The 27504-nt window shown below is 35.7% G+C and overlaps 4 protein-coding genes across 4 annotated transcripts; 2 read left to right on the forward strand and 2 right to left on the reverse strand.

Moving 5' to 3' along the window:
• Positions 1-373: 373 nt before the first annotated feature.
• Positions 374-6664, reverse strand: LOC106714049. The gene is made up of 10 exons (XM_045678623.1): positions 6587-6664; positions 4573-4710; positions 3417-3586; positions 3167-3337; positions 2704-2921; positions 2228-2439; positions 1910-2061; positions 1301-1420; positions 789-975; positions 374-505 (listed from the first exon to the last, which is right to left on the reverse strand). The coding sequence occupies exons 1-10, from the start codon at positions 6662-6664 to the stop codon at positions 374-376; spliced, it is 1578 nt and encodes a 525-aa protein (XP_045534579.1).
• On the forward strand, positions 6578-11481 carry LOC106714121 (acyl-CoA Delta-9 desaturase). Its single transcript, XM_045678784.1, has 6 exons — positions 6578-6683; positions 8447-8750; positions 8862-8992; positions 10216-10421; positions 10684-10869; positions 11078-11481. The coding sequence occupies exons 2-6, from the start codon at positions 8450-8452 to the stop codon at positions 11316-11318; spliced, it is 1065 nt and encodes a 354-aa protein (XP_045534740.1). The 5' UTR covers positions 6578-6683; positions 8447-8449; the 3' UTR covers positions 11319-11481.
• Positions 11482-12747: 1266 nt separating this feature from the next.
• Positions 12748-14544, reverse strand: LOC106714123. Its single transcript, XM_014507072.2, has 3 exons — positions 14406-14544; positions 14006-14115; positions 12748-13388 (listed from the first exon to the last, which is right to left on the reverse strand). The coding sequence occupies exons 1-3, from the start codon at positions 14473-14475 to the stop codon at positions 12876-12878; spliced, it is 693 nt and encodes a 230-aa protein (XP_014362558.2). The 5' UTR covers positions 14476-14544; the 3' UTR covers positions 12748-12875.
• Positions 14545-15027: 483 nt separating this feature from the next.
• On the forward strand, positions 15028-26722 carry LOC106714050 (E3 ubiquitin-protein ligase TRIM9). Its single transcript, XM_045678624.1, has 9 exons — positions 15028-15823; positions 15942-16037; positions 16167-16400; positions 16993-17140; positions 24476-24618; positions 25017-25155; positions 25367-25597; positions 25690-25862; positions 26090-26722. Exons 1-9 carry the CDS (start codon positions 15140-15142, stop codon positions 26222-26224), a joined length of 1983 nt encoding a protein of 660 aa, XP_045534580.1. The 5' UTR covers positions 15028-15139; the 3' UTR covers positions 26225-26722.
• The last annotated feature ends 782 nt before the right edge of the window (positions 26723-27504 follow it).

Here is a 27504-nt window from a genome sequence, read left to right on the forward strand (position 1 = left end):
TAGATAAAAATACAAAGATAGACTAAGGTACTATTCAGACTGCACTAGCGGGTGCGGCGGCGGGCGCGGGCGCTCGGGTCTTGGCGTCTGCGTATTCACAGTGGCGATCGAGCTACGAGTGTCATTGCACATGTGATAGGTCGTTCTCAAACTTTGCTACGTATTTAGAAGACATGGATGAAGATTTGTTTTTATTAATGGAAAATTCATACTTGAAATGGAAATTTCAATATATGAAGTTTGGCACACACGATTTAAATAAAGGAAGAGAAAAGTTTGGAGAATTTTATGTATTATACGCTGATTTACGGACGTATCCCGATAAAATCTTTGAATACACGAGACGAGGCTTCGGCGGGTGAATCAAAATGGTTTAGAACCACACGCGTAGTCGCCTAATAGACGCTATATCACTGTGAACGATACGGGCGGACTGAGCCATTAGAAACTCCCGCGCCACGCGCGCCCGCGCCCGCCTCATGAAGACGTGCAGCTCGCGGGAGCACTGTGAACGCAAATGGCGTCTGCATACATTTTGATTTACACGCGCCCGCGCTAGCACCCGCGCCCGCCGGCACTCTGAAAGAGTACTAAGAGGGCGACATTTACAAAGTTTGTAAAAATACTATTTCTACTATTTGATAAATAAAAAAACTGTAATCGCTGCTTCTTAAACTCAAACTTAAATTTGGAACATAGAATAAAGAATACAAAATCAGAAAAGAAGAATGAATGGATAACGGAGTTAAATATTTAAGTCTGCAATGTACTCTTTGATAAGCGAGTACCTTTGTAACTTTACACTTACCAATAAATATAGAAGCAAAAAGTCCGATAAGGAAGACGACTAAGGCAGAGCGGACGTCGGCGGCACGGGCTGAGGCGAAGCGCGGTGGTGGTTCGCACGTCGGCATGGCCGGCACAAGCGCCGTGCTCAGCCGCGCCACCACTCCCGCGCCGCGCAGCTGCAGCAAGCTTATACAGCCATGGTGTAACAAACATTGACGTATAAAACGTAACATTGACATATATTTAGTAATATACCCGTAACGGAAGAATATGCTTAAATAGATGTACATATAACTAGAGAGGAGTTGAGATAGGATTTTTCTCCTTGTTATCACTACAGCTGTTTGATGAATGCTTAGTTGTGTAAATTTCATGTGATGATACAATGATATATGATTTTTAAATCCAGAAAAATAAACAAAATTGTCATAAAAAAACTTTTATACATAAAAGTTTTTTTTATTCTGACGTAGTCCCACATATTAATAAATAAAAATTGTAAATAACATACCTGACTAAAATAGGTCGTGCGTATGGTGAACGTTTTGATAGTGGGAAAGCCAGCTGAGCTCGTGTGGAAGGTACGGCTAATTCACGCAACGAACACCGACCGCGAGCTTGACTCAGCGATCTACGGGTAAATATTTCGGCAACAATTATAAACTTGGTAAACAAAGGATGTGATACCTCGTATTATGATGACGATGAAGATGTTTCATTTAAATATCAACTAACTGTAAAAGAAACTCTGTTCGGTAGTGGATCTAATTAAATATAGGGCAATCTGGGTACAAAAGTTTATTGATTGTAACAACGTACATTCTCAGAATATCTGAAATTCGATCTAGATATCGAACTGTATACAATACAATAGCGGATTAAGGACCGATACCGTTATGGTGATAAATATGTAACAACCAAGGAGCAACTGAATCTCTCACGTTGTATATTTATTTGGAATTTAGATTGCGTAGCCTTATATTTTGCAATTCGATTCGCGATGTTTTTAGGTCACACTGATAACGTTTAATATTATGGAATACAGTTATAGAAATACACACTCTATGCACCAAATATCAGTAATCGAGTGAAACCCACGGGAAACCATTTATAACATTACCTTAGCGTAGTACGTGCTGTTCTTTGTTCAGAGAAAAACGCATAATCCTGCTTTGCTGCACGGAATAATCCTTCTTCTGCCGACGACACCAGGTTCTCTGCCTCAGAGTAGCCGCGTATATAGAATGCATTCAGCTGAACGTCTTTCGTTGACTTTAAGATAAAAATACAGAAATAGATAGTTGGCAAATTTTTGATAGCTCCAATATGGACATACAAGTTGGTCATGCTTATCAAATAAAAATGGCGAAGCTTTCTTTATGCTGAAGCTGGAGGTTTCATGGGTGATGAATTATGATGATACTCTATTATTACCTACCATCAGATACATTTGATCCGGTCCATTTCGTATATAGCCAATCTTCAGATTGGTTGACTGCAAGACAGCTGAGACGGTGTCCACACTGGCGACTCTCACAGACAACACCGAAGTTATAAAAGCCGCATAAGAATTATACGTAACCGATGCAAAAAGGAGACACACTATCAACAATATGCTTGCTGCAGGATTTGAAGGTGTTTGTGAACCACCTGTAAAATTATAAAATATGGTTAAAATTAACAAAGCGTAGCTATTTTTAAAGAGGAATTATTCTATTAATTCTAATGACCTAGTTGTGTTGCACAGTCCCACATTTTAAATTTCTGCATTTCTCCTGAAAACAATCTGATAATCTTTGTGATCGGAGTGTACTTAAAAATGCGGACACACTCAAAATTTCGGGAGTTCAGGTCGGGTAATGGGACGATATAGAATTTTTACATTGTAATATCAACAAAAAATTGTATATAGACCTTGCTGACATAATATTCCAGTGGACCAAACTAAAGCTTCAGTAAATCGCATCGAACAGCTGTTACCCAGGGGGGGTGCGAATTTGCTTATTATATAAATTACAATTGTTGCCCCAAAACCAACCGCGAATACACATGCCAGTAACACTGGATTAAACGGGGCCAAGAATATGTCTCGCACAGCAGTAGTTTCTTGTTCTCGAATATAAATATTAAACCTGTAATTATGATCTTACATTCATTACACTATTATGATACAGATTTACCAACAACTTTGATCAATTAATGTACTGGTAATTTATGTACTGGGGGAAGAGTTAAATCCAGGAGTGGATGTCTTTTTGAATTAATCAACAATGAGCTGAATGAATGCAGTTAAAATACTTTATGGTAATTGCCATTTTATTTCCTAGTCAATTTGAAATGAAAAATATAATATATTATGTATGTAATTATGTTTCACATTGTTTCCGCCAGAGGGAAGACAAAATCCATATTTTGATTCCGAGAAGCGTGTGACGTCACAGGTTCTAGCCCTATATCTATAGAGTTGTCCATCAAAGCTCCAAGTAGACCAGTCCAGGTACCTTCGTACGTTTGAAATCCTAACTTATTGTAGTATTGCATATAAGTCCTGTAAATATTAAGAAAGTTGTACAGCTTATATTCTAGGTAAAAGTATTTGTACTATATTTTCCAAAATAAAAACATACGTCGCGTTAAGTCGATCAGTTAGAAAGGAAAGAACATCGTTGAATAAAGTCGTGTCTATTTCCTTAGCTTCACCGCCTTCTTCGGTAGAATTACACGAACCAAATCGAAGATATTCACCTACAAATTTACGAGCTTCGACAGGGTGAGGCGATTCCACAAATGACATAGACTGATTTATATCCCATATACCTTAAAAAATTAAATGTATGTTAAAAATAATGTAATTGTCTTATTCTCTTTCACTTTTCTTAACAAAATGAAAAAAAAAAGTTACAGTTTTTTAGATTACAAAATGTAAAACTAATACAATCATATAAAGTTAGTTTATATGAGCTACTCGTTTGTTAAAAACAGCAAGAATATTTTTTCTTTAACAAATATTCAATGGTATCAATTCAGTAACATTTTTTTCTCGAAAAATCGCACTTCTAACGTTTGCTCTATTTGGTAACAAAATATAGCACAAAAGAATTCACAGACTATATTTTTCTTCATTTTGTATGGAAACCTTACAAAAAGATACTGTAAAGAAAACATGTTTTTTTAACAAAACTGTATACATAATAGATTCCAATAATGTGTCAAACATTACAACAGTCGTATTTTATGTTTTTTTAATTAATATTTTAAACCCGATGTACGTTCTTTTGACGAAAAATGATAAGTATATAATTAATTTTAATAAAAAAGTATGAGAAATCTATTCAAAAAATTAATTGAGATTAACGTACCTAAAGGACATCCATATAAAGTACCATTTACACGCACTTTAAAATATTGTACTATATAAAAGGCCTGGTCATTGATTTTATTTTTAAAATTTAAACCAATCCTATTGGATATCTTTAAGACTAAGTCATTTACATTGACCACATTAAAATGTCTTGAATAATTATAATATAAAACTCCTGAAGCGTGCAAGGGTAAATATATGTTACCGCTTTGATATGTACTATTTCGTTTCAAATCCTTTAATCTTGTAGACGTCTGGCGGACATTTTCGTAACCATTTTTTACATACTTCAGCGATTTATTTCCATGACGTTTATTTTTTATTGATTTTGATTTATTTATCGGTCTACTTTCTTTTATTTTATAGGTGAAACTTTTATCACATAGTCCAATATCTTTATGTACCAATTTATGTTTGTGTACTGGATATGCAACAACGATATTTGAATCGAATCTCAAGCCGGTCTCGTTGAGTATATGGTGAACATGTTTGTAATCATCGTGTGTGCGAGCCGCGATCAACCAATCAAACCAAGCTTTGTTCATTTCAAAATCATGCCACTGTAAAGAAATAAAGTGTAAAATGCCCCCTTGACAAAGTGAAATGCACTACTCTTATTTCTAGGGGGGCTGTGCTCTGTGAAACAAGTAGTCATCATCATAATATTACTACTGTATACCCTTTTTAATGAAATCACAAGAAATACGTAAAATTTGACACAATTAAAGTTAATGTTAACGTTAAAGTAAAGAAGTGTAATAAGCTATTTTCAATCTAAAATCTAAAATTCTTTTCTTAATAGCACTAGCGAATACTATTAAAAATAAAAGCATCTATATAAAAAAGTTGTTTATAACCTTGTTGATATTATTAAAGCTGTCAGTATTATTGTGTTGAAACGATGGCAATATAATCGCAACACCCAATTTAGATGTTACATTAGGTTTGCTTGAAATATCCACAGCCGTCGCTATCCCGTTTAGTCCCAAACATTTTGCCAGACGAACCACAGACCAATCACAACCTTAATTAACATACAAGGATTTAATGAAACACTCGTCTTGTTAATAAGTCACTAAAGAAGACTAAGAAGAAACCTACACTAAGGGAATTCTTATGTAATCCTCAATGAACTATGCGGGCTGCAATTAATATTATTGCTAATTTCTAATTTTGTGTACTAAAAAAATTTTAAACTAACCTTAGCTTAACTTTAATAAACTTTGGCTATTCCATTAAAGTTACGGGATTTTAGAATTACTTGATCCTTATAGTATTCATCAATACGTACGTGTCAAATTATTTAAAAAGTTTCTAGTTGCATCATTAATTAAGTAACGAGCAACCACTTCGCGAGGTTACATTACCAACGACTGTTCTTTGCTGATGAACTAATTATTAATTAGGTTTATTTCTTTTTAAATATTTATACTAAAGCAAAGAACTCGTATTGACCGGCCGATGAAATGACATAAAATACTAATGAAATTAACCACAATGCCCAATATGAAAATGAATCACAATATCCAGGGATAACAAATACGCATGGATTAATCGCTTTGACCGTAACATATTGGTACTTGTTTTTATAAACCTAGCGAATTGCGCTACTCCTGCGATATATTTATTAAGAGTTCCAATTTACTTGTTTCTTTTGTTGACATACAGCAACCTCGAAACTAACATTTACAAAGTAAAACGAGACAAGTGATGTCAAATCGATCGTTAATCTAGGATCAACACCTAGTCTCGAATCATAAAAGCAAATACATACAAGTAGTATAAAAGTCAAATCGCCGAAAACATTATTGTAGACACGACTTCATGTGAAACATATTCGATTGTCACATTTAACTGAAGATTAAATTGATTATTATGGGAAGTTATTTGCTAATTTGATTTGTTATGAGACAGTACGTGACCAAATGAATGCGCGTTTGGTGTCGCGAAAGCATTGCAGACACGTATATGAACTGGACGTGATAGTGAACAATTTAATGCATTACTCAGTTGATAATATCCACTGAGCCTATCTTCAAGTGTAAAAGTGTAGAATATATTTATATAATTTTCTCAGTGATATACCTTCATATGATTTCGGGTACGTAATTTTCTGTACATTTAAATAAAATGCTTTTATGCTTGTTTAGTTGACACATACTTATACTATTATTATAAGACAATAAAGATAGTGAAACAAAAGAACAACTTTCCCTAATGAGAGTGCTTTTATTAGTTAACTAGCTTTTGTCCGCGACGGATTTAAAATACTAACTTAATAGCCTTCCCGGCTATGTTCTACATCTTTGTGAAATTAAACGAGATCCTAATTTTCTATTTTTTTCTTTTATAAAAACATTTTTCTGACAATAACAAGCACAACAATAAAGAATTTAAATCGAAATATATTAACCTGTTTCCAAATGTGATGTGTACAAAAGGGCTTGGTTCCAACCTCGCCACACTGCGTATTCCAGTATTAAAGGAAATGAACTTAACACAGAAGAAGGACATCTCGCTTTAACGAGGCCAGGTGAAATTATGTACATAAAAATGGTTAGAAAGAATACTTTGGATTGCATCTGAAAACAAAAATCATTAAAATGTTTTACACATCAGTATAGTATAGAATTTTTTGATCTTTACTTACAATTTAATATGTCGCCAATTACGATTTTCAACAGGAGTAGAAAAAAATATTTGTATCTTAAATTTATATTTTCTTTCTACTTATCTCCAATCCAAATAATCGATCATGTTCGTTTAATTTTTTATGTATAATTTATTTAACAAAAATAAGATATATGTTTGGTAGTTGCCTCTTGCTTCGATGCGTATTACCTACTTACTGAGTTAGTTAAACAAGCACTTTACGTATGTATATTTATGTGTAAATATACATACGTAAAGTTCTAAAGGAATAGAGAGAAACTAACGGAAGATTAATGACACATATACTAAAGAACGATCTTCACAGACCGCTTTAATATTCAGCAGAAAACAAATGGTTAGTCATACATTTTCAACATCGTGATATTGTAAATTCTTTCAACTGAGAAACTTTCTTCGAAATACAATGTAAATGCTAAACAAGATTTAATCTGCAAATTCTTCTCCTGCTTCCAAAGGAATTCTAGTAATATTTCCCTCGACTGCATATATATAAGTCGCAGAGTAAAAACATAATTAAAGATTCTACAAAATAAATTATTGCATTAGTTAATTTGAAAAATATTCGTATACAGGCAAACATTTGTGCTATGTCGTGCGAAATTTAATATATAAGACTCCTTGCATATACAACAGTTATGAGTATTTTTTAAGTTACATTTTTCAAGTTTATAATATTAGGTACGTCTATCAAGAAATTTATTGAATAAAAAAGAGTATGCCAAATGAATATCTTAATGCTTTTGCGTCGCTCCCTGGATTACGGGCATGAGCTTATTATACCTATTAACAAAAACATGATTTATTAGGAACGTCTAATTTCCTCCTGATAAAAGATTTAAACTTGATTTAAGCTATTTGTCTAGTCCTCTTCTTTTGTCTATGATAAATAGTCTTTGCGACATTGTTGGTAGTGACAGAATTATAAATGGCTGTTTACCACCATATACCATTCACAAATAGGGCTGCCCAGTCGCCAAACCTACTAGACGGAAGACCAGCCAGTTTGGCCGGACATTTGGGTAGAAAGGTCGGACACCCTATATTATTTAGGATTTTGTCTCAGTATTAATAGGTACACTCGTTTGATAAATGTAAAAAGCCTAACAAAAGCCGGAAAACCGTTTATTGTTGCCGGACACGTAATCAAAAAGCCTACCTATGTCCGGCTTTGTCCGGACGCCTGGCAACGTTATTCACAAATATAGAATTCTGCGTACACGTGACAGCACGCACGTGTATCAAAATCAATACATCACATCGCACCATCTAACTTGAACCTTTTACATTTAAATACCTTTGAAATATATATTTTGGGAATAATTATAGTTTCTTTGCAATGGAATATTAAAACACTTAAAAAGTATTAAATTTTACTAAACTACACTATGTAACTAGGAATAACAATCCGCCCCGGTATCAGACAATTAGCAATGCTTTAATTAATTATTATGTATTGATTATAATAAATATGCGTTAGTTAATAATTAACTATCACAGTATACTTTTATAATGTGTTCGTTAATTAATCATAGTTAATATATGTTAATTAATTAATTATGTCTTTTATTGTCTTATCGCTGTTAACGTGGGATTAAACTAACGACACACTCAATTTAATTACAGAAAATGGCATTCTCATCCGTCACGAAGGCGAAAGAATATCTCAAAGGATTTAGTAAAATATACAGCAATTGCTATATGCAAGATGATTGTTCTGTTAATATATCCAGTGTATACGAAGAAACGCGTCCTAAGGAACCAGAATATTTGGCTCCGTTACGTGAATGGGAAAAGAAAATGGGATTTGTAACAGCAATTCGTTGGACGAGCGCTGTGCCTATCGTAATCTTCCATTTGATTACTGCTTTATCAATAGCTTATGCTGTTATTGCAGGCAGTATACCCAAATGGCAAACATTTCTGTTTGGTACGTAAAATATAACATAATCTTTATTTTAAATTCTTTTAAGTACCTAACAGAGTTTAGTAATGTATTCAAACAAAACTTATTCAACCATTTTAATACATTTTTAATTAGGATACTTCATGGGTCAAGTGGCAGGATTCGGAGTGACTGCCGGCGCACATCGCTATTGGACGCACAGATCATACAAAGCCACTTTTCCGCTGCAAATGATCCTCATCATCTGTTATTCCGTTGCTGGTCAGGTATTTAAATAGTTTTACGATACAATGACTGACCATAACAAAGACCCATAACGCATAAATCTTAACTAAGTTTATTTCGGTTTAAGGATTTTTACCTTTGAAAATAGGCATTATCGGTAGCACTACGCCTTACCTGCTCGTATATTTCACACAAACATTGAATGATTGTTAAGCCAGCTTTTACAACAAAATTCTTGTGCAAAAATAATGTGCGAGCAAGTCGTATGAACGCTAGCAGTTCCCGATACATCATCATCATCATCATCATCAGCTCACTATACGTCCCCACCGAGGGGCTCGGAGCCTACCCCAATTTAGGGGTGACTAGGCCATAGTCAACCACGCTGGCCAAGTGCGGGTTGGTTGACTTCACACATATCATTGAATTTCTTCTCAGATATGTGCAGGTTGCATCACGATGTTTTCCTTCACCGTAAGAACGTCGGATAAATGTACATATGTAAATCGAAAATCGATACGATTCCCGATACGATTAACTGTAATTCATCGCTTTATAAGACACTAGCGACCCGCCCCGGCTTCGCACGGGTGCAATGCAAAATATACCTACTACAGAATAAATGCACAATTTATTTAAGGTACTTGAATGGATAAGGATTAATGCTGTATTGTTTAAAATCACTTCGTAAAAGAATAAAAATGGTTATGCTGGGTTATCCCTAAGAGATAGACATATACCATCGCGGACTTTTTTGTTGAACTTTTTAAGGTGAACAATACTGTAGTACATTATTTTGGTCTATCTCGTAGGGTTCAGCCAGCGTTTGCAATATAAGCGCAAAAAAACGTGCTTATTTACGACATCACATTAGAAAACTTTAAATTTATCAGTGTTTCTCTACTATATTATGCATTTATTATACATACAAACCTTACTTAAGAATCACTCTATCTATTAAAAAAAACCGCGTCAAAATCCGTTGCGTAGTTTTAAAGATCTAAGCATACATACGGACATACAGCGAAAGCGACTTTGTTTTATACTATGTATTGATGACATGACATTACGTTTATAAGACTCTTACGTACAAGACCTTACTTCATAGGATAATTTCTACACTAAGTTCTTCTTCACGAGACATAAGGTTGCTGTAATCTACCGATGTGATAAATATCCATAAGATGACTCATTTTAGAGCAGCTCCTAGCATCATATTATATGCATGCTCGATTGAATATTTTAAACACTTTTTTATTAACAGAACAGTATTTATAACTGGGTGCGGGACCATCGTATCCATCATAAGTTCTCCGAAACGTCAGCTGACCCGCACGACGCTCGTCGTGGCTTTTTTTTCTCCCACGTGGGGTGGCTGATGATGAAGAAACATCCAGCAGTCATCAGAGAAGGAAGGAAGATAAACATGAGAGACATAGCCAATGATCCGCTCGTCCAATTCCATACGAAGTAGGTAAATTCTAACTACAATGACCAAGATTTTGAAACTCTATTGCATTTCTCTGCTTTCATCTGCTCTGAAGAGGAGAGAACTATACTAGTGTATAAATTCAACAGGAAAGGTTTCACCCTTAAAAAGGTTCCAGGGTCTATTATTTAAGAGTATCTGCTAATAGTCGTTTTTTGCCCCATATACGTACCAGATATATTTTTTTAATGTTTACAAAATAAATAATGATGTTAATAATCTCATGTGCTCTTAACTTTTAAGGTACTTTGACGTCTTCAAATTTGTCTTCTGCTTTTTTCTTCCGACGTTGATACCTGTGTACGCTTGGCAAGAAACTTGGACTAACGCTATTCTATCACAGCCTATATTGAGATACGCTTTAAGTCTCAACTTCACTTGGTCAGTCAACAGCTTCGCTCACATTTGGGGAAATAAACCTTACGACAGGTAACTTGAATAATTTGAGAGCAATTTCACTTCAGTATAAAAAAGTGAAAACACTATTTGCCACAAAAATACCCTTTAAAGTAATTATTTAAAAAAGATATCGTATCATGGAAATGAAATTAATGGCCTTTGTGAGTTAAAAAACGTACTATATGAATGTGAAAGAAAAAGATTAATAGTTTTATTTACCATTTATTATTGATTTTAGACACATAAGCCCTGCTGAAAACTGGGGGGTATCCGCCGTAGCGATGGGTGAGGGATGGCACAACTATCACCACACATTCCCGTGGGACTATAAAGCATCAGAACTGGCATACATCAACAATGTCACAACAAGTCTCCTCAATCTATTCGCTAAAATAGGTTGGGCGTACGACTTGAAACAAGCTTCGCCAAGTCTCATTAAGTCCGTTATAAACAACAGAGGACCAACTCATCACCACTAACCACGGTATTTAAAGATGCAAAACTTGTGGCGGCTTGAAGTCAGGTGAAGATAAGTAATAAGCGCATGCATCAGTAATCCAGATGGTATCTAATATTTTGTTATGTACATCTTGTCGTGCGAAATTTCGAGCCACCGTAAAGTTTGGATGGCACTATATTTTACTTTTAAATGTGATATTATTGCAAAAACAATAAGTTGCAAATAATTGATAATTAGTAAATTATATTTTATTTAATAAAATAATGCCCAGAAAATAGTATTCATTTTATTCACCAGCTTGCGATTTTTTCCGAAAACCGCATTCTTAAACGGTCAAATAATATAGGAAAATCAAACTTTTAATCATATGTATGAACTTATAATTTATTTAAATATATATTTGAAGAATTCCAAGTACACAATATTAGATACAAATAATTCAATCAAAATAAAAAATATGCAAACCTTTTATATTACTAATCATTGGTTTCTGAGACCTAAATCCCTGTATAAAACATCGTCATCCCTCCCATTATCTTTGAAAAAACATAGATAACAGTATGTTTTTACAGGGTTTTTGGTGTCCGAAACTAACGATAAATGTTGATATAATATAACCATTTGATATCTGATCCAGAACTCAAAAAAGAAGGCGAAAAAAATAAATTTTTATCAATATGAGCCTTACATGCAAGTAAGATTCGTTTAGACGAAACGGCCAGCATCTTCTTTTCTAAGCCTTTTCTCTCATAAATATCGTGATATTTTAAATGAAATAAACTTCAAGATATCGGGATCCAAGACTAGACTTACAAGCCCCTTACAAAAAACATTCCGCAAATATTCAATGACGACTATTGCTATTTAAAAGTTAATTACTTATATTTTATTTTATATATTATATAAAACTAGTTATATTTATAAACAAATTATAATAATAAAAAAATGATGACTTGACATTTGAAAGTAAAATAGTTGTGCATGCAGCATTAATTTTACAAGAAACAAGAATTTTACAAACACAAGCAATATTACCAAAAAAAAAAAAAAGAAGCAGGTATAATTACAATACTAAACAAATAGAAAAATTACTTATAAACTATTCTACATTTATAATTAAACAATTATGTATAAATATAAATATATCAATAAACATGCACAGTATTTTGACAACAATTTGTTAAGGTTTAAATTTGTTTTCTATTTATGTATACAACATCCTCCTTCACTGAAAGACTTTAAATGTCGTATTAATACACGAACATAAAAGCTATCTAAAATATAAATAAAAAAGAAACAAAATAATTTTTTTATTCAATAACTTTATGTAACATGTATTATAATTGTAAAAAAATGACTTTTATCACCAGGAAATCTAAATATAAACTAAATATCACTAACATGCAATTATACACATGCATTAGTACAACAAAATTACCATTTTATGGCTAGGTCAAATAACTTGTCTGCAAAGCATGTTATTACATGTGTACCTATTACATAGTGTAAAAACTGTCATACATAAGATTCGAAGCTAAACAAATTTAAAATCAGTCTTGAAATATTCTATAATAGCTTATTTTAAATTACTGTTGTTTATCAATTCTAATTTATTTGCATCTGTGGCAATTTTGGGCTCTTTTACTGGCCTGGTATTATCTTCCTTTGTGGTCTTCCGTTTCAAACTGACAACTTTGTTAGAGTATACGCCATCACTTGCATTATCACTATTTGAAACCTTTCTTTTTTTCGTTTTAGTGACAACAATATCAAAATCTGATGAATCATCATCGAAACCACAATACTGTGGTACGGAACGGCCACTTCTGGTAGATCTTACAGGTTGAATTCTTGTGGTTTCTTCAACTATTTGCAGTGGTGGGGGCCATGCAGCAAAATTAACAGATTGTCTAGCTTGCCGATAATTATTGATTGACATCAGTTTAATGTAGACTGCGAGAGTGTGAGCTTTCTCCGCTGGAGTTAATGTATTTGGTAATATACTCCAAGGCATTCTCCTATCTCTTACATTAAGGAACTTTCTCTTCATTTTTATTTTTGGTGAAGCATTACAATTACTATCCTCAATCTGAAATACAGATATTAAACATTATAAATATACATATAAAACATAGAAATAAAAATATTCATTTTATTCTTAAAAACTTATTTTCATGTGCACTTATGACCACACAAAACCATTAATTAGTAGGTATAAACCTCAGGACAATTCAGTATCAGTAAGAGGAAAAAACTATGCCTCAGAAACAAGTATTAATAGGATTTCTGTTAAATTAGTGTCTTTTTTATTATTTACTACTAGCTGCCTCCCGCAACTCTGTACGTATGGAATAAAAAAAGCTTTATTAGTAGCCTATGTATTCTTCCAGACTATGCTCTACATCTATGCCAAATTTCATCAAGATCTGTTGAGCCATACCGAAAATACCTTCAAACAAACATCCATCCATCCATGCATCTATCCATACATCCAAACATTCATATTTATAATATTAGTAAGGAGTAAGATTATAATAATGATGTCGGCATCCTGAGTTGTTGAAAATAGAATTTTTATATCACACCCTTCTCAGCTACACTAGATGAGAAATATTAAAATTAGCAATTCATTACCATATACATTAACATATTTACTAAACTAAAATAACTGAAAAAAAAAATTGTGTCCATGCTTTGATATACTACCTTTAGCCTCTGTAACTCTTCTTCCTTAACTGTTGTTTTGGAATTTTTCAAAGCTTTAAGAAGATCTCTCATCTCATCTTTACTAAGGTTTTCTTCATTTAAATCAAATTCTGAAACACAGAATAATGGTCGATTAGATCAAAATCTATGGCTAATGGATGCTATAGGCGAGAATTTTTAAAAGTAACTTAGTTAAAACATCATGCGCAGTATATATTTAAATGGTCATGATAAAGTTTAAATTTCCTGGGCACTTCTTGTTTACGTCTTTTCTGTTATTTTTATTGTTTTAAGTAACATGTTTATAGTTGAGTACATTTTACTTTTATACTGTATATCTTATCTTTAATTATGTCCCAAAACGAAGATGAGGAACATTTTTTGTAAATACCATATTTACCTGTTAAAAGATTTTTCATCGTTTTCATCTCCGAATCGCAACTATCATCAGAGGACAATATAGACTCCATTGTAATTTTAATGTAGTAATTTCAATACTTTGTAATTAGATTCAAAATTTCGTTTTCTAATTTTAATCGATCGGATTATTTATTATGATAAAAAAATTATCTCTTATTTTGTAAATAAAAAACGTCATTCGCCTCTTTTACATATGTTTGCCAGCAATAAAAAGTAGATTAATCAAACAAAATTGCAAAATTAGTTTTTTTATATATTTAAAATAAAAAAAACGGTGAATAATGGATATTGATAATTTAAACATGGATCACGACATGCAACGAATCGTATTTTAGACACAGTTTAGAGCATTCCTAGGTGGTCTCGTCGTGAGTTTTTGTAAAATTATTTTGACACACACAAATCACTGTTTTGCAGCAACTGGCAACTCTACAATATTATCTCAGTCGTTCCTTGCTCTGGACTTTATTCACTCACTCACTCAGTCGAGGTCAATTTGTCACGAGAGATGTATTTGTTTGCTTATTAGTTTTTTTTTTTATTTATTTTAATAATAATCAAAACGTAAACTACGATTTGTTTTATGAAATATCTAGGTTTATCAATTACAATATATAAAATATTGCGATTGAAATCGACTCCCATATAAATAACGGTGGTATTATTAGTGAGTGATTGTGAAATAATACTTTAATAGATCGGAATGAACTCAAAATGGAAGAAGAATTAAGATGTTTTGTTTGTAAAGAATTCTACAAAGAACCAGTATTACTACCTTGTGGGCACGCATTGTGCCGTGCTTGTGCAGTTGGCCTACAAAGTCATTTACCTGAGGCAGACAATGCCTCGGGTACTGCAACTGACTATCAGGAGGCAGATAAGGCATCTGTGTCGAGCGAAACCGATAGCGGTGTTGTTTGTGGATCAAGACCTAATAGTTTCGCGGGAACACCGGCTGCTGCAGTGTATACGTCGGCAGCGTTCAGCCTGTTGTGTCCGCAATGTAACAAACAAGTTTTTTTGGACGACAATGGAGCCGAGGGGCTACCACCTTTTCGAGTGATGCGTACCATCGTAGAGCGATTCGGTGGTGTAGTAGGGGCGCCGCCTGCAGAAGAAGCTTGTCAGATGTGTGAAGGTGAAAGACGAGCGGCTGTTGTTCGATGCGAACAATGTTCAGTGAGGTATTGTGCCGGTTGTCGTGACGCCTGGCACCCTACTCGCGGTCCTCTCGCGCAGCATGAGTTACGCGCCCTGGGGACCACTTGTTCAGACCATGGATCGCCACCAGTTCTGTACTGCAACACATGTTTAGTGCCAATTTGCCAGCGCTGCCTTGCTGAACGACACTCCTCCCATGAAACACAGCAGCTTTCCAGTGCAGCTAGAGCTCATAAGGTAACATTGATATTGGTACTAGATTAATATGAACCTTGCTAAATTGCATGTATTTTTGTCCTTGTTTATCATCATTTATATTTGTAGTTTCAAATGTTTTGTAATAAATATTTTACAGACTGAATTATCACAATCACTACAGCAGCTTTCAGAACAAGCAAAAGCCATGACTGAATATATTCAGCTAGTCAAAGGGTCTGGAGATAAAATTAATGTAAGTATCTAGATGTAATGCAGCATAAAGTAAAAAAATATATATAGCTTTTAAATAATGCTTATTGCAAAATTAAATATTCTTCATCACTTAACATTTTTTTTATTTTAAAAACCCAAAATTTTACAGGAATCATGTGAAGAACTAGAAAGACAAATAGACCAGGCCTGTGTAGAAGTAACCCGTGCAATAGACCGACGCAGAGATGAATTGATCAGAGCTGCTCGGAATACCCGTTCACAAGCCATTGCAAATATGCGCTCACTCACTTCCCATGCTGCACAGAAATTGCGTGAAGCCACTGCTTTACTGCATTTTTCTATAGAAGCACTGAAGGAATCAGATCATGCTGCTTTCTTACAGGTTTGTTGACAATAATTATATTTCAATTTAAATAATTTTTAAATATACTTCATAGTATATTTTAAATTTATTTTAGATACATTTCAATTATTATTACATTATGTCAAAATAAAAGTGTTGCAACTATTAGCTGGTCTTTAGATATCTATCATTTTATAGTTGTATAGATTATTCTATAATAAATAATTTGAAATTATAACCTTGTGAGTAGGGTGTGGTGTATAACATACTATCATAATCAGATAAGAAATGTACACAATAAGTATTAAATAGGATAAAATGTCTTGACATTGTAGTAATATTGAAAAATTAATGGAATATGCAGTTAAATATAATTCATCATCACTGGTGGTCATAAACTCTTTTGATAAACATGTACACCACAATACAAAAAAATAATTGTTGCTTTCCTCTCAAAAACATTCTTGGTTTATATAAGGACTTAACCTACTTTATACCTTTGATTTAGGTCATTCAATTTAACACTTACAACAAGTTTTCTTTATCCTGCGTCACAAATATTTTATAATAAGTGAACAGACCTGTCGGATTGGTGTCACTAAATGGGTTAATGATAAAAATTTATTTCCAGGTGGGGAACATCCTGTCGGCTCGTGCGCAGGAGACGGCCGCAGGTCTCTGCTCGTCACTTGACCCGCCACCTTCCCCGCCCGCCCTAACGCTCGACATCGAGCCAGTGATACGCACAGTTAGGACTATGAATTTCGTTGAATGTATACGTAAGAAATTTTTGTACTTGTTTTTAAGAAAATTGATTTTTTATACTAACACTAATCTGCAATAAGAGGCACCCTTGGTGACCACAGAACCACCAGTATGAAACAACATAGAAATAACTTAAATGAACTTAATTTCAATTTATTTGATAAAGTATATTTGATGTCTTCAAAAGCTCAATTTTTTATTGAATTTTTTAGAAATCTCAAAGGTTTACTTATTTAAAAATATAAAACAAAAAAATTCCATTGTTTATTCTTTATGTTAAGCTTGTGTAATATAATAGTTTCTATTGAAAAGTGCAATTCCTAAGGCCATTTGTTATTTAGTTTTTATTGTAAGTTATTTGATACAGTTCTGTTCGCGCCAATTCGCCGTTTCACAACGCCTACCATTTTACGACGAGCAACGGCGTAATTTTAGGATTACCGTCTAGAATTAAGAATTTTGTTAATCCAAATTAATTTTTAACTGTGTCATTCTGTTCGCTGTTATCGATCAACTCGCATTATACGTCTCTTCCCTCTCTGGCAAAAATTTGTTTTATTCCGTATAAAACTCACTAACTTTTACATGGTCCTTCGAGCCGGATCATATATTGTTAATAACCAGTGGAGTTAATAATTTCGTCGATTTCTACGGATTTTACGAAGATCTTGAAGAAGACATTAGTTCGTCCGGAGGTCGTGTGAAGGACATCTTGAGAACAAAGAAACGGACAAACATACTCAGCACCGCACAGTGTTTAATGGAAGTTTATTAGTATTTTGATTATTTGTGTAGTGTTGTTTAGTTTACTTTAAGATTATTTTTGTAAATTTTCAGATTTTTGCCTTTTTCCATATACAATGACCGAGGAGAGGGAATTAATTAAAAAGCGAGCGAGTTATAAAGGTCGCCTAACTGTATTTAGTAATTACATCAGCGATTTAAAGGAGCCTTTAACTTCGTCCCAGGTTAGCGAATTGAAGACCCGCGTAAGTAAAATTGATATTTTATATACAAACTACGATGAGGTCCAACTACGTTTAGAGTGTTTAGCCGACGATATTGACAGTCAAATTAGCGAACGTACCGATTTCGAGTCAATTTATTTTAAAATTGTTGCAAAGGCGCAAGACTTAATTGTGCGTCATGACAATAGTGAGCAAAACAATAGCGCACTAAGTTGCAGTAGTCCACAGCGCAACGATAATATCGTTAAATTGCCAACTATACAGCTACCTAAGTTTAGTGGTTCATATGATAATTGGCTCGAGTTTAGAGACACTTTTTGTAGCTTAATACACTCGAACGATAGTATAGATAATATAAATAAGTTTCATTATCTTCGCGCGTCGCTCGAAGGGACAGCCGCTGTAGTTATTCAATCTATTGAATTTTCAGCCGGTAATTACTCAATTGCTTGGAATTTGTTATGCGACCGGTTTGATAACAACAGGCTATTGATACAGAATCATGTTGCTGCAATATTTAATATCGAGACAATTACAAAGGAGTCGAATTATATTTTAAAGCGTACAATTGATACGATAAATAAAAATGTTAGGGCTTTAGAATCGTTAGGAGAACCTGTAAGTTACTGGGATACGTTATTAATATACATAATTAGTCATAAATTAGATTCAAAAACGTATCGTGAGTGGGAGGAATATAAAGGTAGGTTGGACTGTAATACTGCCATTTCTTTTCAATTATTTATAACATTTCTACGAAATCGTGCAGACCTTTTAGAAACTTTGGAACTATCTCGTTGTTCTCAACCTGCACAAAAGAGGACAAGCAGTATTAAGAGTATGGTGTCGATTGCACAATGTCCAAAAATTCAAAATATTGAGAAGCCTTCGTTACAGTTATGTCCTAATTGCAAATGCGAACATAAATTAAGCAATTGTCCCAAGTTTTTAGAACTTACTTACGAACAGCGTTTGGAACTTTTACCCAAATTAAAGGTTTGTTTCAATTGTTTACGTTCAGGTCACTATGCAAACAATTGTAGAACTAACGGTTGCAAAATATGTAAAAAGCGACATAATGTTCTAATTCACATTCCAGATCTGAAGTATAAGCCAACAACTAATAATGTATGTTCTAACACTGAGGACCGCTCTGCACTTTCTCCCGCAAACCCGACACAAAGCAGTGACGAGCCCTCTGGTAATGTCACGTTGTCTGCTCAACTTGCAACCTACTTGCCCAACAGAACGCAGGTACTCTTAGCCACTTCCCTAATAAAAATTATCGACGACCGCGGCGGCGAGCGTCTCGCCCGCGCTGTGCTCGACAGCGGCAGCACTTCATGCCTTATTAGTGAACGATTGAAACAATCGTTAAATTTACCTACAATTAAGGTAAACGAGTCACTTTTGGGTATAAATAATTCAAAATCGCATATAGGCGAAATGTGTTGTTTACCCATTAAGTCGTTAAATGAAAACTTTTCGACAAAGATTTTCTGTTTTGTTTTGCCGAATATAACTGACGATGTGCCCAGTCAGCAAATAATTTTAAAAGACTTAAATTTACCTAGCAACCTCTGTTTAGCGGATCCCAACTTCCACACTCCATCTTCGGTGGATTTAATTATTGGTGCGGATGTTTTCTGGGATTTATTAGGGCTACGTAAAATTAGTTTAGGAGCCGGGAAACCCGTGCTATTTGAATCTAGTCTAGGGTGGCTAGTTTCAGGCCCTTTGTATAATAGTGGCCAAGCGCGCTCGACTTCTGACTTTAAGTCCAATTTCGTGTCGGTAAAATCAAATAATAATGTTTCTTCGTGCAATGATTCCAGTGATGACATTCAAACCCTATTAACGCGGTTTTGGCGCCTCGAGGAGGTCAGCCCTCAGTCTTCATCTTTCTCCGAAGAAGAGAAAATGTGCGAAGAACATTTTATCAAAAATACATCTCGTCAGGCAGACGGTCGGTTCTGTGTCAGGTTGCCACTGACGCAGTCACCTGATGTATTAGGCGGCTCGCTGCAGCGCGCCGAGCATTGTTTACTTTCTCTAGAGAGAAAATTCAAAGGGCAATCCGAATTTAAAAATAATTATATTGAGTTTATGTCTGAGTACCTATCATTAGGTCATATGTCCGAATGTTCATTTGATTCACAGAAACAAGCTTACTATATTCCACATCACGGAGTCATTCGTCAGAGTAGCTCAACAACCAAACTCAGAGTTGTTTTCAACGCGAGCAGTCCCACTACTTCAGGTATTTCATTTAATGACCTTCAGTTAGTAGGGCCTATCGTTCAAGATGATCTCTTGTCAATTCTTATTAGATTCCGACTTTACAAGTACGTGATATCCGCAGATGTCGAGAAGATGTATAGACAGATCGTTGTACATCCTGATGATCGACATCTTCAAAGAATTGTCTGGAGAGAAGATCCATCTGAGCCTCTGCGGACGTATGAGTTGAACACGGTCACGTATGGTACCGCCAGCGCCCCCTACCTCGCCACTAGGTGTTTAAAACAAATCGGTTTAGAGTGCAATGACGCCAACATTTCCGAAGTCATCATGCACGATTTCTATGTTGACGATTTATTAACCGGTGGCGATTCTATTCAGGAAGTGCTGGACATACGTGACAAAGTGTCAAAGGAGCTCGCGTCCGCAGGCATGCATCTCCGCAAATGGAAATCGAATGAACCTCAAGTGATTTTAAAGTCCGATGACCCCTCATTAAATTTAAACATTGGGTCCACGGAGCTTTGTAAAACATTAGGTCTCAGTTGGCTTATCGAATCAGATGATTTGCATTTTTCTACAAATAATATTAAATTAAATAAATTAACTAAGCGAGGATTACTTTCAGTCATTTCACAAATATTCGACCCGCTTGGTCTCTTAGCTCCCTGCATTATTTCCATGAAAATATTAATGCAAAAATTATGGCTTCTTAAACTTTCGTGGGACGATCCACTGCCTATAGAAATTATTAAATCGTGGCAAATAATTGCAGACAGCTTGCCTTTATTAAGTTCTTTGCGTATTCCTCGTCTTATACTTTGCAATAGTTACGACTCGATTGATTTGCATATTTTTTGTGACGCATCGCAATCTGCTTACGGTGCTTGTTTATACGTTCGTAGCACAAATGATAATGTTGTTTTGGTGCGGTTGCTTTCAGCAAAAAGTCGTGTGGCGCCTATAAAGCCCACCACGATCCCGAGACTCGAGCTGTGCGCTGCGCTCGTCGGAGTGCGCCTATACGAAAAGGTGTTACGTTCTCTACGAGTGCAAGTAAGATCAGTAACTTTTTGGACAGACTCCACTATCGTCTTAGGCTGGTTAAAGAATGTTGCCGAGTAAATTACAACCGTTTGTGCATAACCGCGCAGCCGAGATACTAGATAAAACTAGCTCACACGTTTGGCGTCATGTTCCTACTGATTTGAACCCGGCAGATTATGTCTCACGCGGTGTCACTATTGATAAGATACGCGATCTCGATATGTGGTGGTCAGGCCCTCAGTTTCTAAAGAATGATAGTTCTTCTTGGCCAAAAAATGTTACGTACCGTAATGTACCTGAAACGCGTACTGAAATTACTTTAATTAATAATTACTCTAATAGGTCTTTAATCAATTTCGAACGTTTTTCTAATTTTATAAGATTACAACGCACCATGGCGTATGTATTACGATTCATTAATATTTGTAAGAAACAGCGTCCACCAACACAATTTCTAACCAATGATGAACTTCAAAATTCTTTAATTGTTTTATTAAAATTATCACAAATCGAGTCATTCAATGAATACAATATTTTATTGCAGAATAAGCGCTTGCCCGCAAAGAATCATCTGTTAAAATTCAATCCGTTTTTAGACAATAACAAAGTAATGCGTGTCGGCGGTCGCTTAGATAATTCATTGTTTTCTTATGAAAAGAAACATCCTATTTTATTACAGTCCACTCATCATTTAACAAAAATACTTTTTAAATATATGCATGTTAAATTTTTACATGCTGGCCCTCGTTTATTATTGACGTCAATTAGAGAAACTTACTGGCCAATCGGTGGTCTAAATTTAGCTAAACGAACTTTTCGTAATTGTCAATTATGTTGTAGATTTAAGGGAAAGGTAGTGAATCCTATCATGGGTAACCTGCCGCAGCGACGTGTGACCGCGAGTGGCTATCCCTTCGAGACCGTTGGCATCGACTACGCCGGACCTATCACGTCAGCCAGTAGACAGGGACGCGGCTGTAAACTTGTCAAAGTTTATATTATTGTTTTCGTGTGTTTCGCTACTAAGGCCATGCACATTGAGTTAGTAGGTGATTTGACAAGTAATAATTTTCTGTCGGCTCTTCGTCGATTTATGTCACGTCGCGGCAAACCTAAACACATTTATTCCGATAACGGGACCTCATTCGTAGGTGCGAGTAACGAAATCGGTCGTTTTATTAAAAATTGTAACAATTCGCTGCCTGGTGACCTAGCTCCTGAAGGTATTGATTTTCATTTCCTACCTCCTCACGCCCCTCATTTCGGTGGTCTATGGGAGGCAGGCGTTAAATCTGTTAAGTTCCATCTCAAACGAATTCTTGGTAATTGTAACCTCACATACGAGGAATTAAACACTGTGCTGGTTCAAATTGAGGCAGTTCTCAACTCACGTCCGTTAACGCCGCTCTCAGCAGATCCTAGCGACCTGCTTCCATTGACGCCGGGACACTTCCTCATCGGCCGCCCTCTCACCGCGCTGCCGACTGACTGCTACGAGCAACACGTCACAGGAACACTGAGCCGATACCAACATTTGGAGCAACTCCGCCAACACTTTTGGCGCAGATGGAGCAAGGAGTATATATCGGAACTACAGTTGAGGACGAAATGGCGCTCTGATCTCAACCCTTTACAGGAAGGCGTCCTCGTCATCCTGAAGGAGGACAATCTACCGCCGCTGAAATGGCGGCTGGGTCGAGTCGTGGCAGTCCATCCCGGAGCGGACGGAGTATCCCGTGTGGCTGACGTGCGGACTGCGACAGGAGTCGTACGCCGCGCTTTTGGCAAGATCTGCCCGCTGCCTCAAGACGACATCTAGTTTTGTTGAAGGACGAGCCTTCAACGCCCGGGGGCATGTTCGCGCCAATTCGCCGTTTCACAACGCCTACCATTTTACGACGAGCAACGGCGTAATTTTAGGATTACCGTCTAGAATTAAGAATTTTGTTAATCCAAATTAATTTTTAACTGTGTCATTCTGTTCGCTGTTATCGATCAACTCGCATTATACGTCTCTTCCCTCTCTGGCAAAAATTTGTTTTATTCCGTATAAAACTCACTAACTTTTACAAGTTCAATGAAGCGTGTAATGGCCGCCGATGTAATCAATCGCATACGGGATATCCTAATGTATTTAAATAATAGTATGTTCATAATTTCATTCTAAACATATTACATAGATAAATATTTGTATATATTAGCACAGTATTGCAACTACGGGGTTTTTAAAGTAAATTGTTAAAAGACGTTTTTACCAATTTTTAGAGGGGTTAAAGTTACTGTCAAATCTGGATAACGTCGGAGAAACCTCTATAAGCGAATTAACATCATTCCCTTAGACTGTAGCTTATCCAGGTTCAACTCTATTTAATTTGGGCAAGACTTTATAAAAAAAAAATTCAACTTAATTTATTATTATTTTATCTGTTAGTTGAAGTCATTCACACAGGTAAAATGGGAATCGACTGTTGATTTTATCTCTTTGATTATAATGTTGCACTTGAGTATTATCTTTTGTAAACACTATGTTTGCATGTATGTGTGCATTCCTTTGCATGCAACAATGAAAACACATGACATATTTAATTAAAAATTATACAAATGCGTCTTTCCTGGCACTAACATGCTGTATAAGAATGACATTGTATGTTAATACATTCTGAATGGATCTGGTGGAATTTATATATATTTTTCCTCTATCTAATAAATTTTTCTTTTTACTTTTATCGTAAAACGTATTTTATACACATGTATCTAACACTTATAAAATTGTTTTACTTTTACGCAAACGTAATGCAGCATTGGAAAAACAAATGAAATCATCAGGTTAGTAATGTTTACATCTTATTGTTTTCATGCAGATATAATTGAACTTTTACATACTTGTAATTTCAATACCTACCTAAATGCCAGAAGGACTCGTTAACTAGTTGTTGCATTTTAATACATTATTCTGTATTGAATTGAATAAAATAGCACTAAAAATTCGCTAATCGCAATAATTAGTAGCACTTTTCTCGACTGAATTTTTGAGCACAGGTATTTAAAAGAATAAAATGTTTAGCGTTTAGTATATAAGTGTATGTATTGCAGCGCCGGGCGCGCCCGAGATGGCGGTGGAGGCGTGCGCGGCGCGTGGCTGCTCGTGCACGCTGGCGTGGCGCGCGCCCGCCGCACCCGCCGCCGTGCGCGGGTATGTGCTCGAGCTCGACGACGGCCTCGGCGGACCATTCCGGGTTAGTACAAGTATCCAGTAGAAATTTTTTTATTCATTTAGTATTATCTTTTTATATAAAAGAAAGTCGTGTTAGTTACACTATTTATAACTCAAGAACGGCTGAATCGATTTGACTGAAAATTGGTGGGCAGGTAGAACCAGGAAACGGACATAGGATAACTTTTACCCCGTTTTCAATTTTTTATTCCGAGCGGACGGAGTCGCGGATAAAAGCTAGTATATGATAAATAAGAATAAGAATAATGTTGATGTAGAATAGAGTTAGGAGAGTTTATCAGGATCACGTCAAATGGAAAATAATATTTTCTGCCTACCTCTTACCTGTCACCTACATACCATACAAAGGTAGTATGTCTAAAGAGTGTTTAACTCAAAAATATGGGTTTTATGTTGCAGGAAGTGTACTGCGGGCGCGAGACGGTGTGCACGGTGGACGGGCTGCATTACGCTTCGCTGTACAGCGCGCGAGTCAAGGCATTCAACGGTGCCGGCGAGGGGCCCTACAGCGAGGTCATCGGGCTGCAGACCTCGCCCGGTATTATATTAAGAATCTAAGAGGATAAGAAGAATGATAGGTTATAAATATAGTTACTCATAGAGGTACATATTATTCTGGTTAATTATACAGAGTATTCAGAAACGGATACGGGATACGTTCATAAATCCTCACTGTAGATTTATTATCACAACAGACGCGATTGTTTTTTATACGTAAGTGTGAGTGTATATTGTGTGTGCGGTGTCAGTGGCGTGGTTCGCGTGGGACTTGCGGTGCGCGGGCGCGGAGGACGCGCTGTGTCTGAGCGCGGACGGGCTGAGCGCGCGCGCCGCGGGCTGGCAGCCGCGCGTCGTGCTCGCCGACCAGCCGCTGGCGCGCGGCGTGCACTACTGGCGCCTGCGTCTCGACGCGCACGACGGCGACGCGGACCCCGCATTCGGCATCGCACGCGCCGATGTCGCCAAGGACAAAATGCTCGGTCAGTTTACAACACAACACCAAGTTCCATATTGATCGAAGAGGAGGCCATGGAAAGTGGCAGATATAAAAATGTAGATGTTTGATGCGCAGGTAGCGACGCACTGGGGTGGGCGATGTACATCGACAGCGCTCGGTCGTGGTTCGTGCACGGCGGGGCGCACGGCGGGCGCGCGGAGGGCGGCGTGACGCGCGGCAGCACTGTCGGCGTGTTGCTCGACCTCGGGCGCGGCACGCTGCGCTTCACAGTCGACGACCGCCCGCAGGTAGCGCACTAGATCATATCTTATATTAACATTCACAACAATTACTAAAACTTCCATTCTTTATAGGACCTAAAAAGAACTATTTAAACCGTTATACGTCGTTATGCGTCTTCTTTAAATCCTTCTCACGTAGATAACATTTACATAAGAAAAAGCTCGTGATTTTTACTTAAAATTATTGAGTTACCTTGTTGTTGTCGAAGTATCGATATAATGAATCGTTGCAGGGTGACATAGCGTTTACTGGTCTGCGCGGCGCGTTCTACCCGGCCGTGTCGCTGAACCGCGGCGTGGCCGTCACTCTGGAGCCAGGCCTGCAGCCGCCGCCGGAACTGCTCATGGACGCACTCACCATTGAGTAACACACCATACTCTGTCATCTCCTGTCAAAAGCAAGCGCAAGTACATTTTATATGTACAAATTGGACTTGTTTATCGATAAATGTTGAAAGTGGATTAGGAAAAATTGACTTGTGCTTATTATCCTCCACGGCCGATGATAGCTTTTGATGATCTCTATAGAGGCATGTTTTAAATTAATTGTTGAAAACCCTAGATATTGCCACTTTAAATTCAAAACAAACATATTTAATACAATTTGTTTGCGAAAATTATTGTTTACACATGGCCTAGGCGATTTACTTACGACACTTCCCGCCCTTTTTGTGACTAACATGATAACATTTTAAAATTAATTTAGAAAAAAATAACTCCGTTACTTTGTAAAATGTGTGATGAGTTTTAACATAGCTTTATGATAAGTGTGACTAAGCGTGATTTGTATTGATGCTGAGAGGAGAGAATGTGCCATGACCGAGCAATCATAGTCCGTTATTTGACATATACAAAAATTTGTTTGATTTTGTGTATTTTTCAAAGTTATATGTCAATTAAATAGTTCATTAAATTCACTTCAAAAATGTGAATATTCATTATTTAATATGTAACCAAATACGTATGGACGAACATATTATAATATGAAATTTCCAATTACTTAGAAGAAATTTACTATCACTATTTATCCCAGTTCCAATAAAGAAACTTGAAGACCACTGTTAAAATTTAAAAGACAATGGTTTTTAATATCCTTTTTCCTTTTATAAAATATTTTTAATTTTTGTAATAAAGGACAGGGAATTAATAAAATTCGTCCAAATCTTTTTTTATAACCAGTACTTATAATACGTATAAATGCTTTGATATGATCTTTCGAATATTTATTTAATGTAAGAATATAAAGAATAATTTTGTAAGAATACCTCCTTTCTGACGTATTCTTTGATGCTTGTTGTATTTGCGAATATTATTAACTTAGTACAGATTTTCATAAGAATAAAAGCATTTTTTTTGTAATATTCAGATTCCAGTGATCATCTAAAGTATTATATATAGCCTATTATGATTTATAGAAGGCAAAGATGTTGTCTTCTTTATAGATTTGTGTCTGTTTTCCAGTAGGGATAAAAACCGAGCTTTTTATGTATTCGTAAGGCTCGCATTAGATAGCTCTTAAAAAATTGTACTTAATATATATCCTACTTAGTGGTAGTTATAGTAACATATCATATAGATTTTTACCTATTTATTTGTGTTCTTTTAATATAACATCAACTTTTATTTAACAATTTTGCATAATCAATGT

The sequence above is a fragment of the Papilio machaon genome, chromosome 7 (assembly GCF_912999745.1).
Source record: "Papilio machaon chromosome 7, ilPapMach1.1, whole genome shotgun sequence".
In the NCBI taxonomy this organism is placed as follows: Eukaryota; Metazoa; Arthropoda; class Insecta; order Lepidoptera; family Papilionidae; genus Papilio; species Papilio machaon.